Below are 24,263 nucleotides of genomic sequence, written 5' to 3' on the forward strand. Positions count from 1 at the left end.
TAAAACCAATAATCCAAATAATAATCCAGGAATTCACAGGAGATAACACTGGGAGAAAATAACAACCATGTAAAAATGAAGACTAGGCTCTGGGTCTGGAGTGGGGCTGGTGATGTCCTCCTCAGCGGGGCAGATGGTGAATGGAGATCCATTATTCACAAGAACCCACTCCATGAATGCTGCAAAGGTTCCCCGAGGACCATCCACGGGCAGGCGTGCCTTGGACCGCTCACTGAGACTGGTGTAATTCGGGTAGTGGGTGAGGCAACCTAGATCTAAAAATTCCCTCATGTGGTCTTCAAGGTTTTGCTTCTTCTGCTCTAAGCAGAGCAAGCCGACTGCAGTCTATAGTGGGCAAAAAAGGAAAAAATGCTGCCAAAAAAATAAATAGACGACAGTGAAGGGCAAGAGAGGACCAGGCCTTATTATGCTTAAATGCTGCAGTTGCTACTTTTTTTTTTAGATTAAAGTTACGTTTAACATTTGGCGGTTGCCGCCTCCTACTTTCCTGAACTTGATGGGCCATTACACTGGTTAAAATTGTAGATTTCTCTGGATTTAAACATTGTTGGAAACATTTGGAAGAATGTAAGTACATACGTGGTTTTTGGATATTTTAATACAAAAATCTTACATATTGTGGCTTTAAGTTGAATGTTTTTTACACAGCTTTGTGTTTTATATTTTCTCCAACAGCCCAAGCATACATACAGGCCTATGAATGGTGCGTAAAACAAATTCATAAGGGGGAATTAAATAATAAATCAGTTCCATAGCGGATTCCAAGTGATCAAGGGGTTCCTTGTTCCATTGTTCCATTTAAAACCAATTGCATGGATTCCGCCAGTATTGGCCATTTGTGCAGTGTAAGCAATTACGTACATCTGAGTGAACGAGACAGAGGGAAGTTAGTGAGGGAAGGGCATAGAAAATTGGAATTAAACGCCGACAGAGTATGTTTGTGTATTATTGTAATGCCCATTTTCTACCATGCAGTGATGTTGTTGACTTAAATGATAGAAACGATACTTCTACAGTAGAGGCCAAAAGTGATGTCCGACCTAGGAAAATTGGCTTGTTCACACTTTTTCAAACTTTCTTATTACATATTTATTGAATATTTTGTATGCATGATGTGAAGTTGTGCCTGGAATGTAAAACTTTCAATTGTATCATTTGTCATGACACAATTAAACATACCGAATTGGATGCCATTTTTGGCCAAGTGGTCATACCAATCTTGCACTCATTATTCCTAGCCCATAATTCAATAAATCACTAATCAAATATTAAGCTATTTTATTGTATTTTTTTAATATATTATTTTGTGGGTTTTAGTGAAAATGGCCAGATGGAAGGAGCCGTCCTCTGCAACCATGGAGGATATTGTTAAATTTTAAATTTTATTGTTAAATTATTGATATTGGCTAAATCTGGTCAGTCAGTTTTGGATATTGCTCATGTGCAGGATGTGAATGATCACAGTATCCACATAATTATTTCAAAGCACAGTGAGACCACTACCATGCAGAATGTAAAGTGCTGTGACTGGTCAAGAAAGACTTGTGAGCATTTTGACAGGAGTTTGAAAATCATGTGAATGTGTGACCACCTTAAAACAGCCTTTAGAACCTAAAAATATGATTTCTGGTGTTCTTCTACATCTCTGAAAACAGATTAAAGTCCTGCAGTTACAAGGGAAAGATACTGTATATCAGACTCAATTCCATCCTTTCAGACACTCTCACTCTTGCTCCAGCTTTCTCACCCTTGCTCTCGATTCCTTCATGGATTATTCATTCTGTCACACAGAGCACTGGCTCTCTGAATGCATTTAACAGGTTTGGGTTTCTGGGGTTTTGCATATTACAGTATGCTGTTGATGAACGTTAGCTGAGTATGTGCAATATTGGGGAAAAAACACATAAAACAGCAAATTTCACAACACATTTAATTCATATTTGCCATTTCTTAATGAAACTTTTAGCTTAAAATTATGTGGGGCACTACTTCCTTCCTATGCAGAGTTAACTAAAAAGGATTTAAGAGTAGGAGAAAGTTTTGATGAAAGCAGTTCATACATTTTATTGTGAAAAGTGCACACTGTTGGTTTTAAAAGTACACATTATGAAATTATGAATGTGATTATTATGCTAAAAATATTTAATTTTATTGTCTAATGTTTCCTGCTGTGCGGCCTTTGTTATGTAAAATTGATAAAAAAACAAAAAGTTATAAGTTGGAGATTCATATATTTGAATTATGAAAAGAGCATGCTAATAATATATACTGGCACTAATAATTTGTTCTCACTAAATACGGTCAATTTTGATTTCCTATTGTCTCCCACCTCTGTAGAAATCAAGAGCATGTTTAAGGGTTAAATCTGCAGTTAGGGTGTTTGATGACTGTGTGTGTGTGTATGTGTGAGGGATTAGCTAAGCAGCATGAGATGTGCCATCTTAGTGTCAGTCCAAATTGCTCATAATAGGAGATCAAAGACAAGACGGTGAGATGTTTTTCTTGCAGAACAGGATATGTGTGAATACACAGTCTGTTGTTTTACATACATTTGTTTGTGCATTTGTTACACATCCGCTTTCTAATTCATCAGTGTATACAGTTGATATTTAATGTAGCTGGTAACATTTCATCACATTTCAGTCTGATAAAATGAGCTGTACTGTATGAAATCCATATGAAAGACTAATTGTGTTAGCAGCTCATAGGGTGGAGCAGAAAACAGCACAGGTGGGCAAGTTTGCTGCTAACACTGCGATGACCTTTATTTCGGTTTTTAACTATATTTTTTAGGTTTATATCAAATATATTTAGTCACATGGAAGTTGTCTCAAAAGCTATATCTTAGATTATGTCTAAAAAACTTTTCAGACAAGAGTTAACTGTAGATTTTTAACTGAAAAGTGTTTCTATTTTAATTTAATTTCTTTTTCTAAGATTAATAAATTATTCTACTATATTTAAATTGAAAGTTTGAAGACTATTAATTACTTTTTAATAGTCTATTTAATGGTAGATTTCTAATATGTTGTAACAAAAGATATGTTCAGTAAACTATATTTTTATTTTTTCCTGGGCAGTGACAGTAAAAAACAACAACAACTGTATTTTATTTTATTTATTTTATATAAAAATATGATTATATATATTATGTTTTATATTGTAAATAAAATATTATTAATTGGACATATGTTCTATTTCTTTGGTAACTAGAATAAATCAGGCAACAGACTGACTGACTGACTGAGAACTGATGAATAGGTTGTTAATGAATTATTCAACAGCCCTCGACTATGCAGTGCTGTGCTGTAGTTAATGTCTCTGCATTAGTATAGATACTTGTCTGAGACATCAGTGGCATCGCTGTCCCTCCTCCTTTCTGCATCCACTGCAGTATAAAGTTGATGTGTGTACTTTTGTGTGTGTTTTCTCTTTTAGCTTCTATTTTCTCTCTTTACAATCTTATGGTGTTTCCTTTACCTTCTAACACTGTATCTTTTATTTTTTTTTCTCTTCATCTCTCTCTTGCTCTGCCTTTGCGGTCAGCGTCGAGAGCACTGCATTCATTCATGGCTTCTGTGTGAGTTCGGCTGGCTCAGCAGAACACTTTTTGCTGGTGTAATGCTGACTCCGTCTCTAAGCAGGGATGTAAAATCAGTGCTGCTCAGGGGTGAGGCCTCGTCCTTGGAAATATCAGAGCGATAGAGTTTCCATAGAACATTTATAGACTAATTCATGCAGTACAGCTAAAACTACATCTATACAGCACTCTCCTAAATGTAGTTATCGGTCATAGTGTGTTTGACTGCTGCTGGTCAGGGGTATTGATTTGGATAGAGATGGTGTATAGATTCAGATCCCTGCAGTGCCAGCTGGTTGTGAATCTAATGCAGTGTGGGACTTTTAATGACATCACCCACACACATTTGCCAAGCAACAAACAGAATGTTAGCTGTAGTGTGTGTGTTCTTAATTGAGGTGAATATCAGACGTTATGCTTATGTAAGTGCATTGACTTGTTTTCCTGGAAGGGCGCTGAAACCTGAGGAGATTTAGCATCGATCACCATCTGCCCTTCCCCACAAGAAGCTTTGTTCAGTCCATCCACAGTCTTTCCCTTTTTTAAGACAAAATAAATTGGACAATAAATAAATACATTTGTCAAAAAAATTGACCCTTTTTACTTTCTTAATACACATTTGTGGTCCTACTGAGTGATTAGCCATTTTAGTCAGACTTGTCACTAACTAATCAAATTACTGAACGATAAAATCTAATCCTTCCCTACATTTAAGTAAAATAGGTTGTGAACATCTATAAAGGAGTATTCAAGGTTTATCAATAATGTGAGTTTTACATTTCTGCTTTTAAATTGTCAGCGATAATTGTCCCATTAGACTTTTTTAATGTATTTTTTACAAATGGAAGGATAAGTCAAAATCATTGCCTGTGGTAATCAACCTTGAGTTGTTGTTTTTGTTTTGTTGTTTTATAAACCTATAAACTCACTGTTGGCTTAATTATTACAGTCAGATATGCTGCATGTGTCATGAAACATATCTGCAAGATGGAGTTTGTTTTGCCTCTGACCATCTATAACACGTGTTTCAAAAATGATGGCCTGGCTAGCAGTCGAGTCTTCATCCAGTCCATAATGAACATATGGCCCAACTAATGGATGAAACACAAAATTAACGGTAGAGAAAAAGTCCATGTTGAATCGTGTTTGGTAAACATGAGAAGCATTTGCTCTGAGCTGGACTGTTCATGCTGACTGATATTTGTGGATATTTATTTTTTTGTGTATAATCAGTCTTCACTAGTCCATTCAGTCACCCCTGTTTCAGGCTGCAGTATTGATTTATGGTATTGTTTTACAGAACTACACCAGATTTTTCCAGGTAAATGATATTTAATATATTTTTCTTTTTTTTCCTCCTTTGTAAAGGACTGCTTAATTTTGGAAAAGAATGATTATCACCATCCAGTATGCTCATTCCAAGATGACTTCCAAGAGTTTGAGATGATCGATGATGAAGATGAAGATGAAGAGGAAGAAGAAGAAGAAGCAGATCCTGATGCCCCTCCCTCACCATCAGCATCTCCTCCCCCCTCCCCTACTCTGGGCACACTCAAGAGCCGCCCAACCACTCTAAACCTGACAGCACCAGTTTCACAGGTACCTCTATCATGCCTTACACAATCAATAAATCAATAAATATATGTATATCAATATTTAAACTCCTCTTTTTTGTTCTAATATCAGGACTCCATAAACAACAACAGCAATGTGTCACCACGAAAGTCAAGCTGGCAGGATTCTATTCGAAACCCGACTTCACAGGGTGATTATTCCTCATATAATAATAATAATAATAATATATGTATAAAAGATGTAATAATAATCATAATTTTTGTAATTATATTTCATACAAAATATTAATATTGATAAAAATGTTAAACTTTTTTATTTAATTTAAATCTGTGATTCTTTAGATATTTTATTATTATTTTTATTTATATAGCACCTTTCCAAAAGCTCAAAGTCCCTTACATTCAGTTTGTATGCTCTATAATAGCTTTACCTATTCATGAAATTTTTGGATTACAATCTGCCTGACTGATTCTATCGATTAATATTTATTCTGGATATTTCTGTAGCTATAAATCTATCCCATTGTGACTCAATATTTTAGGCTGTTTGTCTCCGAACCACTCTTGCCTTGAGGACGGTTCCCATGTGACCACCTCATGCCCAGGGGATCCAGACAACAACGGCTCTGCCAAAGGTACACCCTCAAACCCACCAGGACATTGTGGTCTCCATCAGTCACCGGGCAGGCCGCTGCTGTACGACTTTGAGGGCAACAGACGAGAGCGACTTGAATATGGTTAGAATCCTGTTGCTAATAGCAAAATGAACCTCCAAAATCATTTCTCATTTTGTCTTTTTCTTGTCCTTGTCAACTCATCTCAATTGCCCTCCATCTCTTTTTATTGTCTTCTAAACCAGGCTCCTTTGGTCAACATAACTCTTCAAGTGGCTCTGAGGCAACTGAGGTGAAAGCTGATGTTGAAGAATCCACTTTAAGCGAGCTTGTACCCTCGGTTGATGACTGCACTTCTCAGTGCTCCGACACCGAGGTCGACCACGACCTGAATGGCCATGCCAAACGTCGACCTTGCCGCTCTCGACCCACCAATGACACCTACACCGTGACCACTGAGACTGCTGACGATGAGTTAGAAAACGATGGCACCAGTAGGTGTTTGTCCTCAACTGCACCTCTTGGTAATGATGCTGAGACTCCACTGTCGGACGAGGAGCTGGACAAAGAGTTTGTCATTGACTTCATGAGTAAGGAGACCTATGATCACACCTGCAAGGAAGCTGGGGGCTCTTCTTACATTGAGTTCCCCTGCATTGAACCAACAGAGTCCATTTCTGTTTCCAGCTACGTGTCGTCCAGTCGATCAGACATCCTTGACGCTTTGGATGAACCCCGAAACATGCATCAGGGTCAACCTGCTGCTGCAAATGACACAACTTCTCCTTCTTCAGATCCAGGTATTGCTGATATGAACACCAAACGCTATGCTGAGTCAGACCGCCACAGCGATGACCTTAGCTCTCCTGGTTCGGACTCTGATATTGAAGGGGAAATTGAGGCTGCATTTGCGTGTGGTGGTACACTTGCTAGTAACATGATTTCCTCCATCTCAGAGACAGAGCTGGACCTAACAAGTGAATCCAGCAGCGGGCGTTCCTCGCACCTCACCAATTCCATTGAAGAAGCCAGCTCCCCAACCTCAGACCAAGAACTGGACCAGGAGCTGGACACAGAGCAAGACAGTGGTATTGTAGGTCTAAAAGCATCTCTTCTTTTGGGCCAACCTGACCCAATTAAACAAGACCCTTCACCATTCCTAGATACCAGCCCAGACATGTTGCAACTAGATGACGGCCAAGCTCTGATGGGTCTGCAGAACGTAGATGACGAACAGGGTTATGAGCACCAGGCTGATCCAGACGAGACTCTTCCCCCTGCCGTACCCTGTGAGGATAGCAGCTCTCAGCAGCTGTTGTTAAAGATTGAGCCTGACCACAGTCTTGAAAGCTTCAAGCGCTCCTTCTACTTGCCGGTTGGCCCCAAACTTATGCCCTCTGTGGACGACTACGATGGTAACAGCGAGGGGGAGTCCGAGTCAGAGTCCGAGGACGAGCTCAGTGAAAACTCGGATTCTCCTTGGCTTCTCAGCAATCTGGTCAACAGAATGATATCAGAAGGCTCATACCCAATCAGCTGCCCAGAGGAGTGCTTCAAACGGTCAGCCTCCATCTCCGACACCATTTCGCCCTCGTCGGACATAGAAACAGATGATTTCAATGAGACAGATGGCTGCAATTTGCAAAAGCAGAAATCTGAAGAAAAGTCACAAGAGGTCACCTCTGAAAGGTCAGAGATGAGAGTGGAGGAAGAGAAGGAGAAAGAAGCCAGCACTGTATTTGAAGAGGGACAGAAAGAAAGGAAGAAAACAGACTCTTGCCTGTACATGAGCAACCCTACATATGGCACCGTTACACCTGTCTTTATGGCGAGATTCGATACAAGAACAAAGAATTACGAAGCGGAAGACTTCCCACCCCAGAACTCATTGAAAAACAAGCAGAAAGAAGAAGAGGAGGAACCAAATAATGACTTAATGATGGAGAGAATGAAAGAGCTGGACTCTCCCAGCTTGAGCGAGAGCATAATCAGTGACAAGGACGAGGGTCGGGAGACATGGGTCGATCAGCTCACTTTGCAGCGAATCACAGACGTCAAAAACAGCCTTACGCTGGACCTCCCAACAGCACAGACCAATCACTGTTTCAGTCTTACTTACTCAACAGATAATAATGAAGATGAGCAAGATACCTCCCCTTTTCTGGATGATCTTCACAAGGCACCTTCACCCTTTGGAAATGAGACTTACTTGGACAGCTCCCCCCCTATTGATGAAAGTGTACGAGAGTTTAGGAATGCAACCTCCAACCGGCCCATTGATGACTCCTTGGCATATGATTCGATGAAGTACACCCTAGTGGTGGATGAAAACACAACGCTAGAGCTGGTGAGTCTAAAGCGCTGTACCTCTGTCCTTAGTGAGGACAGTGACGGACTCTCTACTATCTGTGATGAAGAAGGGGTTGATGAAGATGAAGACATTTACGGGCAGAGCCAGATAGTAGGAGGAATGAGATCCGATTTGCTGTTAAGTTCCTCTGAAGAAGACTCCTCCCCTGAGGCGGATTTGCCTTTCTCAAAGAAGTTCCTCAATGTGTTTGTCAACAGCACGTCACGGTCCTCCAGTAAGTGAAATTTAACACTGCACAATGTACTTAATGGATAGGCCACCTAAAAGTGAAAATTCTTTCATCATTTACTAACCTCCATTTTGTTTCAAACCTGTATACAAAGGGGAATGTTTTGAAAAATGTGTTTTTTGTGCTTACAATTAAGATTTTTTTGAACCCCATTGACTTTCACTGTATGAAAAAAAAGCAGAAGAAAGTCAATCATTCAGGTTGAACAACATTAAGGTGAGTAGACAATGACAGAAGTTATGTTTTTTGGATGAACCATCCCTTTAGTTAAATAAATTAGCATCAAATGTCCTATTTTTATTTCTTTGAAAGATTACTTAGTGCCAAAAATTGTCACAGTGATAACCCTAGCTCTACTGGTTTGGACTCTGATATTGAAGGGGAACTTGAGGCTGCATTTGCGTGTGGTGGTACACTTGCTAGTAACATGTTTTCCTCCATCTCAGAGACAGAGCTGGACCTAACAAGTGAATCCAGCAACATCCAATGTTATTGTTTTTTTCTCTTGCTGGATTCAAAGCTAATGTAAATGGTTTAATATGTACAAAGGGGAAAAGCTAAATAAATGTTTGTATATTTCCTAAATAAATTAACAAATTAAATTCACTCCCATTCACAGAGCCATTCTGAGCTCTTTTAGTTCAGTTTAGTAGAGATTTAGATGATAATTTTACATAATTTAGGAAGCTGTCTTGCTGAAAAGAAAGGATATTTAATAATCCTAATGAGATGACATCAGAAGATGAAGGGTTTTCTATGACATGGTTCTAAATGGGTTTTGCAGAAGTCTGTGACACACACACACACACACACACACACACACGTTGGGTTTTCATGTTTTATGGGGACTTGTTATGGGGATGTTTTTTATACTGTACAAACTGTATATTCTGTCCCCCTACACTAACCCTACTCCTAAATCTACCCATCACAGAACATTTTCAAAACACTTCATTTACTGTGATTTATAAGCTGTTTTCCTCATGGGGACCAAAAAATGTCCCCACAAGGACAAGAATTTCAGATATTGCCACTTTGTGGGGACATTTTGTCCCCATAACGTAGGGTTTACCAGGACCATACACACACACATACACACACACACACACACACACACACACACACACACACACACACACAGAGACAGTGGGATAATGCATGTGCACTATGCGTGTTTCAGGCACAGAGTCCTTTGGGCTTTTCTCGTGCACTATAAATGGAGAAGAAAGAGATCAGACTCACAGAGCAGTCTTCAGGTGAGTAATGCTGCCCACGCTATAACCTAAAATCACCTAGTTCTAATCAAAAAGCTCCAGGCTGGTTTAAAGTACACAAACCCTCAAGGAACTCTTATTTTTCAGTCTCTGTCAAAACACTTAAAATTGACTGCTATGACTGAATGTCTGTCGCAAGCGATGGAGATGCAAGTTTTAATGCCCACGCTGCAGGTTCATCCCACGACATGCAGATGAGCTGGAGTTAGATGTTGATGATCCATTATTCGTTGAGGAAGAGGAGGATGATTACTGGTACCGTGGGTACAATATGCGCACAGGGGCCAGGGGGATTTTCCCAGCGTACTACGCCCACGAGGTTGTTGGCCAAACAAAAGACATGATGAGTAAGTATTTTAACAATACAATGTTTTTAAAACATGTTTTTTTTTATTCCCTGTGCTAATGCTTGAGGAGTCTGATAAAAATAATACCCTTCTATTTTCCATTATTTTTTTATTTTTTTATATTTGATAAAATTATTGTATTCTAAAGAGTACATATATATATATATATATGTGTAAATGTTAAAGACTTTTTGTAATTATTTAAGTGTTTTTCTAGTAAGCAATGTGTGACTGTTTACTTTTTATTTTCTATTTCTTTGGCCTTCACATCTGGTCTCTTTGTTAAAGCACTTGGTGATTCAGCATTGTCTGTATATATGTGTGTTTCCATAGCAATGAAGAGGAACCCTGCTTGGATGGAAAGCTTCCGAGTGCAGTTCCTGGGTTCGGTGGAGGTTCCTTATCACCAAGGCAACGGCATCCTGTGTGCTGCCATGCAGAAGGTACCGTAAACAGGACATTTATCAGTTTGTGCGTTACTTGTGTGAGATAATGAATGAATGCACAATGTTTTATCATATGATGCAAAGCTGAACAAATGTGTTTGTGTTTGTCTTACAGATCGCAATGGCAAGGAAGAGGACGGTGCATCTTCATCCCCCATCTATTTGTGAGCTAGAAATAAGCATGCAGGGTGTGAAACTAGTCATGAGTTTGGATGATGAGTACGACCTATCAGGGGAGGTGAGAGAGAGCTTGAGAAAAAGAGAGAGAAAATGTGCATGCAATCTTTTTTCTTTTCTTTTTTTGGCTCTGCCAGATATGACAATGGTCTTGGACTTTATACCCAATTAGCAGTCAGCTATGATTAAATTATTTTTGACATTTAATATAATTCCTTTTCTCCTTTCTTTTCATAGTTTGACAGATGTAGTCACTTCTTCCAAATGAAAAACATCTCCTTCTGTGGATGTCATCCTAAAAACAACTGGTAAACACAAACACACACACATATACACACACACACACACACACACACACATGTCTGGTTCACTATCTTTGTGGGGACTCTCCATAGACGTAATGGTTTTTATACCGTACAAACTGTACATTCTATCCCCTTACACTGCCCCTGCCCCTAAACCTACCCATCACAGGAAACATTCTGCATTTTTACTTTCTCAAAACAACTCATCCTGTGTGATTTATAAGCCTTTTGAAAAGTGGGGACCGCTGGCTGGTCCCCACAATGTAGGTGATCTCAGGTTTTACTATTCTTATGGGGACATTTGGTCCCCACAATGTCATATAAACAAGGGCACACACACACACACACACACACACACACGCACGTTGTGTTTTCATGTTTTATGGGGACTTTCCATAGACATAATGATTTTTATACTGTACAAACTGTATATTTTGTCCCCTTACACTAACCCTACCCCTAAAACTACTCATCACAGAAAACTCGCAAATTTTCAAAAAACATCACTTGAGATTTACTAAACAGGAATTCCAAAACAGTGCCGATGGGAGTGTAAAGTTCTGTGCATGATCTACTGAAAACGCGCAAATTAAAGAACACAGACCCAGTCAGATAATTTCCATAATGACCAACACAATCTACCAGGTAGCTTCTGGTTTAAGACGTGCTTTTTTTTGGCGGTTAGTAATGGCACAAACTGTAGTAAATCAACTTGCGTGATTGATTTAAATACATATGCAATAAGGTCAGCCGCAAAAATAATTGTCCACGCCTAATTTTCACTCCAAATTTTTGGTAAATCCTGACAGTAGTTTTTTAACGCCAAAAAAGGGGTTGCGCTGGCACAAGCTGTTAGTAAATCTGGCCCTTAGTATGATTTATAAGCTGTTTTCCTCATGGGGACATAAAAATGTCCCCACAAGGACAAGGATTTTGGATATTGCCATCTTTTGTCTCCGTAATGTAGGGTTTACCAGGCCACACACACACCGTAACACTTTCTACTACTTTTAGTAAGCCCCAAATAACTCTTGGAAGATATTGCAGGTTTAATAACACTCACCCCTGTCTCTATGTGTCTTTCTGTAGTTATTTTGGTTTTATCACCAAGCACCCGATGCTGAACAGGTTTGCATGTCACGTCTTTGTCTCTCAGGACTCCATGAGACATGTAGCCGAGTGTGTGGGGTGAGTCTAAATCTCTTAAACGTCACGCTATAACATTCACAATGAACTTTTGAGACCGAGAATAGAGAGCCAAGAAGAAAAGAGAAGTCAATGAGAGTGATTGGTCTCTGCTCCATTATCAGAGCACAGAACAGACTGCTGTGTGAATTATTAAAGCTTCTCTCTTTTGGAGCAGACAGGACACCTGAGTTATGGGCCCCAGATAGCTCTGCCACATTACATAATATGACCTCATGAACATATACATTATTTAACCTTATCATCGAGCAGAGAAATGGAGGAAAAAGTTTAAGAACAGAAACTAAATTAAGAAGAGTGAAGCTCATCACCCTACGCACATCTACAGGCTCACAGCTTCTTGTTTTCTGTAGTGCTGTTGAAATTATAACTCACTTAGAAAAAAAGTGTTCTGCTATGTACAGTACATCACATTCCGAAAATAAAATGGTTTGCCAACAGCATTTCACAATAATCCCACAGTTTATTGCTACTTACATTTCTCAATCTATGTTCTGATCACTTATGTCTCTGTGTGCTTGTTTTAGACGGGCATTCCATGAGTACTACCAGGAGCACTTAGAATACGCCTGTCCTACCGAAGATATCTACCTTGAGTAGAGGAGGAAAAGGGTAACCATGGCAACTGCTGACAGATGTCTGTTCCTGGGCTTGGCCACTACGAGGCGCCTGGCAGCCTTCTCAAATGTAACATAGGCCCTCATCTCTTTATTCCCTTCCTCAGTTTCTCTTGTTCTCTCAACATGAACTGAGCTGAATACTCTACATAGGCTCTTAGTGGTCTGTCTATTTATTTAAATGTTTATCGATTCATTTATTCTCTTCACTGAGATGGATTGCCTGTTTATTTAACTTTTCTACTATATAATTAGGGACATGGTTCGGGGTGGAAACATTGGTTCAATTTCTTTTTTTTATATATATAGTCCTGGTTTAGAAAAGGCGAAATATGACTTCACATGTTTGAATGCATGGCTTTGAGGGTTATGCTCACAAACACACAGGAGAAATCTAACAATGTCTAAAATCGAAAGGCAATGAAAGGTTTGAGTCTGAAGACCAGGATTGTTTGTATATATGTATTTGTCCGATTCTAATACATTGCTGTACTGGGTTTGTACTAAAAAAAGGACAGGGCAGTAGGACGTGACCTGTAAACATTGATAGGTCTACAGATTGTCTGTTCCAATGTAGTAGAAGGTTTAATGTATGTTTCTGATTTTATTGCAATGTAGATACTGTACATTTAGGGACAATTGTAGGTGAATACAGATGCTTCATTACATCACGGTAAGCAAGTATCCTGCTCCGTTTGTCTGCGAATGAAAAAGTGGGACGGATTGTAGGTAGGCAGGTTTGGTGTTGACGGACCTAGATATGGTTTGGTGAATGGTATGAAGTCAACATATTTGACCCCAAAATCACAATAACTAATTTGCCGTTGTGTCATTATTTTCATCACAATTTAACCCCTACGATTACTGTAATGCATCCAGATGTTTTAGTGTTGAGTTTGTTTATCATTTTCATTATTTTCACTGCCATTTTGGCATTATTTTCATCATAATTGATTACCCACAATGACTGGTATGCATTCAGATGTTTTAGTAGATTTTTACATTTATAGTCATTGATGATTCATAGATACTCAGTTCAATATTTTCAAATAAAATCAGCATGCAGTCGAGACTATGCTACAAATACTACTGTACCATAATTCATAAATAATTTACAATGATTATATAATTAATATATTGAATAATATAATGAAAATATTAGTTAATACATTATTAATTAATATAACTATTGCTATATCATATTTTTCTTCTTTTTTTGCTTTACAGTAATGGAGGGTGTGGTTATGGAATGTGATAATTTTCATGAAACAATAATATAATTCTTCATTTTCTTAGTTCATAACAAAAAATAAATAACAGTATATACATTCTTTTTATAATTTTTTTTTTTTCTCATTTCATTTTGGGGTGAAATATGACTCAGATATGTTTGACCGACTTTGTGCGATTCACGCAGTTGGCTATGCTACAGTCCTTTGGCCATTCAGTCAAATGATATTTCTCTAGCTTTCAAACCTGACAGCCTCTCTGCTACCACTGTCTGCTGTCTTATACGATTGTCAGGTTGGGCTGACGCTTTTAGCTTTTAAGCCTGATATACAGTAGTCCACCTCTTATGCTTTGAACGTTGGCAGATAGATATTTCAGTGAGATGCAATGCTTATAGACACAGAGCAAAATGAGTAAAAAGACTGTCCCAGTTCATTAGGAAACACATTGAATTCAGAAATAATTTACCAATCAGTTTAACCAGATAATTTACATCTCAGGACAAATATTGCTTCATATTAGATTGAAAAAGAATAAAATACCTTGGTGAAGTTCTGTCCAGTGGTGGTCCACGGCTAATATATCAGCAATGAATAAGTGTATCTCATTTATGTAGATGCCATGTGATTATGTAATAAGCTCAGGACATCAGAAACCAATCCTCCACTTTGTTTCAAGCTAGTCACAGACTCTCAGACTTCTGACAAGCCCTTGTCCTGACCTTGACCGCCACTGCTGAGACTGAACAGAGCAAATCCCCCTGCTGGCTTCATACAATAATTACCTCATTCAATCTGATGAAAGCAATCCAGGGCCATGCAACAGTTCACAATCAAAATCATGACGTGAAGACACTCAGTTAATATTGCAGGAAAATTTGTTGTGCAGTTTTCATTAAAAACAACTTGGTAGATCCAAGGTAAAATGTGCGGGACATGGATAGGTCAAAATGAAGTAATGACAGCATATTTACACTTACATCACAGTTTTTTCCGTCACAGCCTGTCAGGTAATTTCCTGTTTTATTATTAAGAAGCGGAGGGCTGTGTTCAGAATGGAATATTGGCATACTACGTAAACATACTACTACTCATTAAATTGCACGTTTAATTCAGGTAATGATGAGTCAAGATTCATCAGTCTGTTCAAATAATCAAGAAGGAGAGCAAAATCACAGCTGCTATTTCATATTCATTTATCACACTGCATTGGGGGATTTTTAGTATCCTGTCATTTGTGCCGTCTTGTACGTATATTGCACATTTTGGCAAATGTAGTAGGTAATCTGAATTTTTTTTCTCTATTGATACAGATAAAGTGCACACGCACAAAGTATACATGCTTTATACTAGCACGAGTAGTATGATAGTATGCTATTTTGAGCACAGCCCAACACTCCCTGCAAACATGACTGTATCTTCCAGCAGCCTGCAATCTGTTTTCATGGATATCATGACGGTGACGCTGTCACATAAGGAGTTTTATGTTTTCAATGTGACTTGTTTTTGGTTAGATTGCTGTAAATAATCTAGAGTCAGGGTTGCCATGCTGTGTCCTTTCTGTTGAGTATGTTATTGAGATAAATATGTAAATTTAAAAGAAATAATAAAAATAATAATGTTGATGATAACAATCTCACAACCAAAAGCCAACTGTGATGGGGTGAAAAGATATAAATAGCTTTTAATTAGTATTTGTATCTTTCCTTTATCTGCTTTACATTGGTATACATCTGTTGTTGGATGTGTGCTCACCATGTGCGGAATAACATGCAATCGCCGATGTTCCAACAGATCCGCCGTGTCAATTAGATGTTCAAATCCTCATTCACAAAAAAACACTCATCAAATGCCCCAAACCTCCATTCTCTGCATTTCATCATTGCATTTAATGGGTCAAATCAGCAGTTTCGTCTCATTTATGAGCGCAAATTTCAGTTATTTCAGTCAGAGCTCCCAAACCTCCGTTATGACTGTTACATTACATTTTGTGTGTTCATACAGTAAATAAATATCTTAAATATTTTAGCCTTCACTTTAGCAATTTGTAGTGACAAATTGGCTGTGAAACCCCTAACACATTCAGGCAGAGCATCTAATATTTCTACTTAAGCTTGGGTAGCTGAAATACAATTACAAGAAATGCAAAGTTCTGGACTTAAACTTACATAATTCAGTCCTTCACTGTATAACGGAAACAGCTTCAGTATGACAAAACTATGTATCTTGTATCTTTAAAAATGACAACTTGTAAAAAAAAAAATCAAACAAAAAAAATCTCACTGCCTTGTCATGGTTTTGGTCTTATGAATAAAATACTATATGCTTGATGTCACCAAGTGTTTCGGAGTTTTTTTTGGCGCTTGTGGGACTGATGCTGACAACTGACAATCATGATTAATTCATTTAATATATCATATTTACTATATATATCAATATATAGTAGTGTAAAGTGTAATTCAGCAGTGTAAATATAATATGATATGATATGTAATTTAAAAGATGTTTAATTTATATATTCTAATGATTAAAATTAGTTTTTCTATCTGTACGTTCAAATAAATGGGAAGTCATTCAGCTAGTTAGGATATGTGTGAATAGAAATAGGAATAGAATATCTCAAGACCGGTGTTCTTTTAATTCCTTTTATTTCTAAAACGTAATGATTAAGATTAAGTGTTAAAAGCAGACTGATATCAAATTCATCTCAAAAGACAGTATGAGATAAATTGGAGAGTAAACATTCATACATTCAACTGTCATGCATGAACATTTAGCTCCCCTATTCCCTTTGAAAACACCAGTCACTGCTATCATACAATCATGTAGTCACTTACAGTTACTGTCATGACAGTAGGGCTGGGTATCGTTCAAAAATTTTCGATATCGATACCTTGAGTTTCTGAACAATACTTTTTTTGATACCAATTTTATAAAATCAGATTACATTACATATTACCTAAAAAATATATTATAAAATCATATTTTCGTGGTCGTGCTGAGATTCGGCAGTGTTCCGGCTGGCTGCCGTTTCCATTAAAGTGCATAAGTGCAGCGGCAGCATTCGGGTTTAGGGGTGCAATTCGGAGTGCAGCAGGGCTCGAGTGCAGGGTCTTGCCCTTTGGCAATCTCACTTTCACCAAACACCATTGAAGCCTCAAACTGCTCCTTGATGGTCTGAATTTGCTTGAGCACAGGATCCCATTCAGTACCATCAAGGTTATAGTTTTCTGAGGGGTCTGCCTCCAGGTTAAATAGTAAAGGAGGATCATGATACTTGAGGAAGGCCAGTAATGAGCAGTTGTTGTCTGGGGTGGTCTCACTGTGAGCTGCGCCTGAGTTATGGGGGAAAAGACGTATTAGAAATAAATAGGAAGGAAGTGAGGTTTAAATAGGGAGTCTTAACAGATGGTGAACGTACCCCGTGTATAGTAATGGGCTTTGAAATTTTTCCATCTCACTGCAAACACGCTATACTTCTTACTTGGATCAATGGGGTAGTAAAACATGGTCTGTCTTTTACTCTGAAACACAAATAACGTTGGCTTAACAACATTACATTTTGGCCCATTTTGGAGGCGTACACACAGTTTCAGATCTATTTGTCACTTATACATCCTTACCGAGGTAGTGAAATGTGCTTGAGGATATATTAATGCATAAAAAGAAAAAAAAAAGTGCAACATAAAAGAAGGGTCTCAAGAACTGGTTTTAACGACCAGTCTCATCGCCAGAGCTCGTTCAGGGTAAAATAATCAAAGAATCCAGAGAAACAAAGTCACAATTTCCCAAAAAAAATTAAGCAGCTGTTTTAAACATTGATGATAATAAGAAATGTTTCTTAAACAGAAAATCAGCATATTTGATTCATTTCTGAAGGATCATGTGACACTGAAGACTGGAGTAATGGCTTGCCATTACAGGAATAAGTTACATTTTAATATATATATTAAAATAGAAAACAGTTATTTTAAATTGTAATAATATTTCACAATATTACAGTTTTACTGTATTTATGTTAAAATAAAAGCAGATTTTTTTTTTTTAAACATTAAATTGGTAACACTTTAGTTTATGGTCCAATTCTCCCTATTAAAGGAGAACTCCGGTCAATTTTAACATTGAGCTCATTTTTTTGTAAATTTGGAGTGCTGTCAGTACAGAGAACAACGACAAAAATCGGTGTTGCCTACACCGTGTTATCCTCTTTTTAAAATTTGCACCCTGTTGACTTCAATGGGGCAAGTTTTAAACCTGCTTTTAGCCTCGAGTTCACGCGAGAATTGTCGAGTACACGCGCGTGATCATAGGTAACTAAACCTATGTGCGTGAACTCGACAATCGACTACTGTGGACTTCGACTGAAAACAGGAAGAAAATACAGGTATGAGCGCTGGCTGAATTAACATCACTTTTATTAATATCTCAGATTCACCCGTGTTCACTCTGAAGGAATCACTCACATGGCTGGGCACTTGTAATGACACATCAAGGATGTTAAGAGGCTAAAAGCAGGTTTAAAACTTGCCCCATTGAAGTCAACAGGGTGCAAATTTTAAAAAGAGGATAACACGATGTAGGCAACACCGATTTTTGTCGTTGTTCTCTGTACTGACAGCACTCCAAATTTACAAAATAATGACCGGAGTTCTCCTTTAACTAGTTGCTTATTAGCATGAATATATTACTAGGATACTGGCTGTTTATTAGTACTTATAAAGCACATATTTATGCCTTATTCTGCATGACCATATTCTACATACATTAATCCTACCCAGTACCTAAACTTAACAACTACCTTACTAACTATTAATAATCAGTAATTAGGAGTTTGCTGAGGCAAAATTGTAGTTAATAGTGAGAATTGGACCCTACACTAAAGTGTGATCCAAAAAAATCTTACCAATCCCAAACTTTTGAACAGTAGTTAAAAACCTATACAGTATATAACTAATAATTTTGTCTCTTACCGGTCCTTTATTGAACAGGATGTCTGTCATGTCCACCCCGTCCAGCTGCACCTCGGGTAATGGAGCCCCAGCCAGTTTGGCAAAGGTGGGCAGAATGTCCAAAGAGCTGGCCAGAGCACGGGTGACACCTTTGAATGATGGGAAAATATGTCAAATAAATGTCCTCCATTTAAAAAAAGTGTGGTATATTTCTTGTAGCTGAATGCATACGCCGGGCCGTTTATCTCTCAGCACCTGGTTGGATCAATCCAGGCCAATATGCGATGGCCGGCTCTCTCATTCCTCCTTCGTAAGTCGTGCCTTTGCCACATTTCATCAGTCCTGCGTTTCCCCCACGCGACTTCCGCATTAGCTCTGGCCTGGGAGCGCACACATATATAGATGTCATGGGACATGGGAACACTCATAAAAGAAGAAACACTTATACCACACCTACCCGTTGTCGCCAGTGAAGAAAATGAGAGTATTGTTGATCACACCTGTCTCCTCCAGAGTTTGCAGAATCTTCCCCACTGTGCCATCAAACTCCATCAAAGCATCACCGAACGGCCCACGGGGTGACTTACCTGCATAGTCTGCACCTGCATACTGAGGGTAGTGTGTGTGCTAGAAAGAGAGCATGCAGAAAAGGTTGAGATAGTAAAAATCCCATTTATTTTGAAATATATTGTGTCAAACCTTCAAGAAACGCTTGCTATAAGCTCTGAGATCGTTAAATGATGGTTAACACTTCTGTGGAAACCTTTAGAAAATCAGTGTGACTTCCACTATTTTATTTATTTATTTAAATCCTTTTAATTGCTGAATTCTTAATGAAAAACTACACTACCCACAATGCTTTCCATCTCTTTGGACCATCCAATCAGAAAAGTCACTGTTACCAAGGAAAAGTGAAATGTGCAAAGAGGTAATCAGCGACTGGCCACTCCCATGAAGCTTTGCAAGACACAATCAAGCAAGTCGCCCTACAACCCAAACAACTTGTATACATTTTAATAATTTGCAGGAAACTTCAAAATAATTTGTATTTAATTTCATTTTATATAATTGATGACTACAAGTCAATAGTTTTATATTGCAGTTTTATATTAAATTACAAACAATGTGGTATCATGGGATGCCTTCATTGAATCATTTTAAAATTTCAGTAAACAGTTTCTTGACTTTACGTAAAGCATTTGTACCCAAAGTTGAAATTAAATTGATTAAAAATAACCATATAACAGATTCAATATTTCTGCAAAAATAAATATTTGTTTACATTTTTTAAATAAAAATCATTATACTGTATGAATTGTATAGTATGCAATAAGCTACACCTTTTCAAACACACCTTTAGTCTAGGAAATAATCGAAAATTTTGGTGGTGTGAGAGTATTGGTATTTTTAGAGACATACAAGCAATGAGCATAAAACATTACAAAGATGATTTGATTAAGATTCTTGACTTACATGTGAAGGATAGTACAAGAAGAAGGGGCTCTTATTTTGGACGGCATCATTAATGAACTGAGACGCAAATTCGCTGTAAGCCTTCTCAAGCTGCAAGAAATCTGCGGGCTGCTGCTTGATATTCTCATTAAACATGAGAGGCACAGTTACCACACCCTGATCACAGAGGCCATAGCACTTCACATCTGGAGGAAAGCAGGTGAGATTCTGACAGGGACCCTTTGATACAGAGATAAAGGGATTTACCTTAAATATTATTATGCCATGATGAGAGAGATCAACAAAATGAACATTAGATGACACACTTGTATTAAAATATATATTATAATAATGCAATGCAATTTCCAGATGAGACTGGAAATAATTAGGGCTGTCAAACGATTAATCGCATCCAAAATAAAAGTTTGTGTTTACATAATATATGTGTGTGTATGGAGTATAATTATTTTCTATATATAAATACACACACATGCATATATATTTAAGAAAAATGTGTTATTTATATATAAAATATTTATATATAATATAAATTATATATAATATAAATATATATACACAGTATATACATGCAAATATTTCTTAAATATATACATGCATGTGTGTGTATTTATATAAAGAAAATAATTATACACCGTACACACACATATATTATGTAAACACAAACTTTTATTTTGGATGCGATTAATCGCGATTAATCGTTTGACAGCCCTAGAAATAATACAAGAAAACATAATTACCTGGTCATGCGAGTATGGGATTCCAAGATAATTGTCAAAGCCCTGTCTGGTGGGTAGGAAAGTGCCATTAAGTCCAACACCCAGGTGCCATTTTCCGATCATGGCTGTTGTGTAACCCTGAGCCTTCAGGACCTCTGCGATAGTGGTCTCGTTGAGTGGGAGACCCCCTCTTGAGCCCGGATAGAGCACACCCGGATAGATCCCGGAACGAGTCTGGAATCGACCGGTCAGCAAGGCTGCCCTGGGCCAAAAATTAGTATGTAAGACAAAATGCTGCACATTATTGCATATATGCTGCACAATTGTTGTCAGAATGAGGATAAATTGTAATCAGGTTGATATTGACTCATTCTTCATAAGGGAAATTAAAAGTCAAGTTCAGCACACTGCATATATCATGCAGTGTGCGGCGTATATACATTTTGACAAATTTAGATCATGGGTTTTCTTGCACACAAACAATTCACATACTGTGCATAAATACTGTAGGCCTACTGGTAGTGTGTTTATGATTTTTTCGAACCAAAGTCTGTGAATATTAGCCTGTATTCTGGCGCCATCTTCTGTGCGAGACACTGCACGATCAATTATAGATTATGTAAAGTCGATAATGTAAGATATCTAATCAATTCTACAATAAATCGAGAGTTTTTTTTTTTTTTTTTTTTTGATAGCATGAAAGTAAAAAACGAATCCAGTTCAGATCATTCTGAAATAACTGAGCAGGCTATATTAAACTAAATATAATCATTTAAAATAATAATTAATTTTACAATAATTATTTATAATTAATATTCATAATTTCTCATTTTATAATTATAATACATATACAGATACCTGGAAGGTGATTCAAAAATCGCCAAAAGCTTGTGTTCAAGTGAACGCATGACAGTATTAGCATATGGATAATCGGCTGGATAACAGGTGGATTTGGCTTTACCTGGAGGGGCTGCACACGGGACTCGTGACGTAGAAGTCGGTAAAACGCAGCCCTTTCGCCGCTAGTCTGTCTAGATTCGGGGTGAGAGAGCTTGGGTGTCCAAAACACCCCAGATCACCGTAACCCAAATCATCGGCGAAAAGCAGAACAAAATTCGGCGGTGATGCGCGAGCACACTGAGCTGTGATCAAAGCAAGCAACGCGATTATACACGTCAAATCCATCATCTGTAACGCAGCTTACAAAAGCGTTATAATTTATACACTTATAAAACGTTAAGTATCATGACAATTCCCGCTTTGTTATTAGCTTCGGGTCCTTTCTTCGCAGCTTTATCGCTGCTATTCACATCTCGTGGAAGCCACTCAGGTTTTTTCATTGTGAGTCATATGATCACTGACACGTGATCTGGTGAGAAGGGGCAGATGGGATATGTCGTTTTTTAGCTAGCTAGATAGGTGTAGTGCATCATGAAGTTTTCAGTGAATGGTTGTTTCGTGTGGATTATGGTTATTTTTATGTTTCTGTGGTATTTTTTTTTTTTTCATCGAACTTTATATCGGAATATATTAAAGTTTACTTTCCTATGGCCTACATGATCAATAACATCGACAACTTTCTTAAAACATCTCTGAAAATGAGCGGCGTCTGCAGCAGCATGAGGGTGAGTAAATATTAACATTATTTCCATTTTTTTGTGCGAGCTATGCCTCAGTTTAATGCAATTTAATGAGGAAAGAAACATTAGCATTACAAAAAACAGTAACGCAATCTAAATAACTAATAAAATTAGGCAATTTTATGCAAATAAAGGCTTTTACCAGTGAGAAAAATCACGTGTTTATCAAATGGAATTATTAAGAACGGTATGCTTATTCCTATTATTTCACTGTATCAGAGAAATCGCACTGTTTCAGCATTTTTTTTTTTAATGTTTGAAAAAATGCATTGGGATCCAAAGGTTTGAGACCACATAGTGAAATGCATTTATTTTGCTAAATTGACTTGGCCTTATTTACTACAGATTGTGTCATTACAGTTTTTTTTATTATTATTAATATCATACTAACAGTTTGAGTGAAAAATAAATGTAAATTCTAATTTCAAGATGTCTTCTTAATTTTTGGTAGGCCCAATGTCTCCCTTTTGCATCTGACAGCCACACTCAAAATTACATGAATGCAATTTCATAAATACATCCAGCAATATTTGAGAATGTTTCAAAGAACATCTTTTGTGAAAATCTGACCTTTTAGCTACCAAGGAGTTGATTTGGCCAGTGTCATAAGTCTGACACACACACACACACACACACACAGACACACACACACACACACACACACACACACACTTATTTATCTTAATCGTATGGATTTATGGTCTTAGTGTATTTGATCCCTCTGCATACACTTGCACTTTTTTTAATTTGTTTTTCAGGGTGCGAAAAGAAATATGAATATTCGGAAGAATTTAGTTATTTTTTTAATTCTATATATTTTTTAAATAAATTAAGTTTATTAAATTAAATGTTAAATGATAATCATACCCACCAAATGCAGGTGATAATCATGTCATAATCATCTCCATCTTCATTTAGCTTACAGGTGGTGTTGAGCTAACCGCACTGTTTAAAACACATTTTCATTGTCAGCAAGTGATGCTCCTGTTGTGTAGATGCATATATGACTCCTAAACTTTGTATTTTGAGCCCAAAACACTGCTCTATCTGTATGTGACTAGAAATGGACATCAGGTTGCAGTTCAGCCCTCTGCCATTGTGGGTAGCTGTTTCATAAGCGCTGGAGTGGAGCTCACTGTAGTCTAGTAGGTGCACTAAAGCTGTGGCGATTGATAGGTTCGATCATTAATATCCCATTAGAGGCAGTGAGAGCAGGGGTGCAGTGTCCAGCCGCTGTCCTTTACATCGCCCTGCGCTTGCTTTGCTTGTGATACAACGTGACAATCAGTCAATTAAATGAACGGGGGATGAAATAGATTGCTCCACTAGCTGGAGGAGGTGAAAGTCAGTGGCGATTTTCAGGGAGAGAGGGAAATCTATCACGCTCTCTGCATTTGAATTGCTCTGCTTTCACAGTTCACACACACAGAAGCGAGAGGTGGGTGTTAGACACCTTTACCTCGAGCGCCAGACTTCAACAGGAGACATTACAGAC

The 24,263-nt window shown here is 37.8% G+C and overlaps 2 protein-coding genes across 2 annotated transcripts in view; one reads left to right on the forward strand and one right to left on the reverse strand.

Annotated features, from left to right (window-relative positions):
* The window catches only part of mapk8ip2 (mitogen-activated protein kinase 8 interacting protein 2), a 32,321-nt gene extending 18,596 nt beyond the window's left edge, over positions 1–13,725 (forward strand). Inside the window, exons 3-13 of the mRNA XM_079875135.1 lie at positions 4,970–5,200; positions 5,288–5,366; positions 5,718–5,912; positions 6,035–8,374; positions 9,570–9,645; positions 9,838–10,010; positions 10,344–10,453; positions 10,572–10,694; positions 10,871–10,941; positions 12,028–12,126; positions 12,672–13,725. Of these exons, the coding sequence (XP_079731261.1) occupies positions 4,970–5,200; positions 5,288–5,366; positions 5,718–5,912; positions 6,035–8,374; positions 9,570–9,645; positions 9,838–10,010; positions 10,344–10,453; positions 10,572–10,694; positions 10,871–10,941; positions 12,028–12,126; positions 12,672–12,744 (3,570 nt within the window). The 3' untranslated portion in view covers positions 12,745–13,725. The remainder of the gene's footprint in view (positions 1–4,969; positions 5,201–5,287; positions 5,367–5,717; positions 5,913–6,034; positions 8,375–9,569; positions 9,646–9,837; positions 10,011–10,343; positions 10,454–10,571; positions 10,695–10,870; positions 10,942–12,027; positions 12,127–12,671) is intronic.
* Positions 13,726–16,628: 2,903 nt separating this feature from the next.
* Positions 16,629–22,494, reverse strand: arsa (arylsulfatase A). The gene is made up of 8 exons (XM_079874628.1): positions 22,090–22,494; positions 21,150–21,390; positions 20,413–20,631; positions 19,397–19,566; positions 19,195–19,319; positions 18,961–19,088; positions 17,412–17,514; positions 16,629–17,325 (listed from the first exon to the last, which is right to left on the reverse strand). Exons 1-8 carry the CDS (start codon positions 22,314–22,316, stop codon positions 17,027–17,029), a joined length of 1,512 nt encoding a protein of 503 aa, XP_079730754.1. The 5' UTR covers positions 22,317–22,494; the 3' UTR covers positions 16,629–17,026.
* Positions 22,495–24,263: the final 1,769 nt, after the last annotated feature.

This window comes from Squalius cephalus (genome assembly GCF_949319135.1).
Source record: "Squalius cephalus genome assembly, chromosome: 6".
Classification (NCBI taxonomy): Eukaryota; Metazoa; Chordata; class Actinopteri; order Cypriniformes; family Leuciscidae; genus Squalius; species Squalius cephalus.

Bases quoted from the DNA above. Each gene is read 5' to 3' on its own strand.
- arsa (XM_079874628.1), bottom strand. From the start codon at position 22,316: ATGATGGATTTGACGTGTATAATCGCGTTGCTTGCTTTGATCACAGCT. The intron at 21,391-22,089 runs GTAAAGCCAAAT...TTTTTGGCCCAG, and splicing joins CCCGTGTGCAGCCCCTCCAG to GGCAGCCTTGCTGACCGGTC. The intron at 17,326-17,411 runs GTACGTTCACCA...CCCATAACTCAG, and splicing joins AGCCCATTACTATACACGGG to GCGCAGCTCACAGTGAGACC.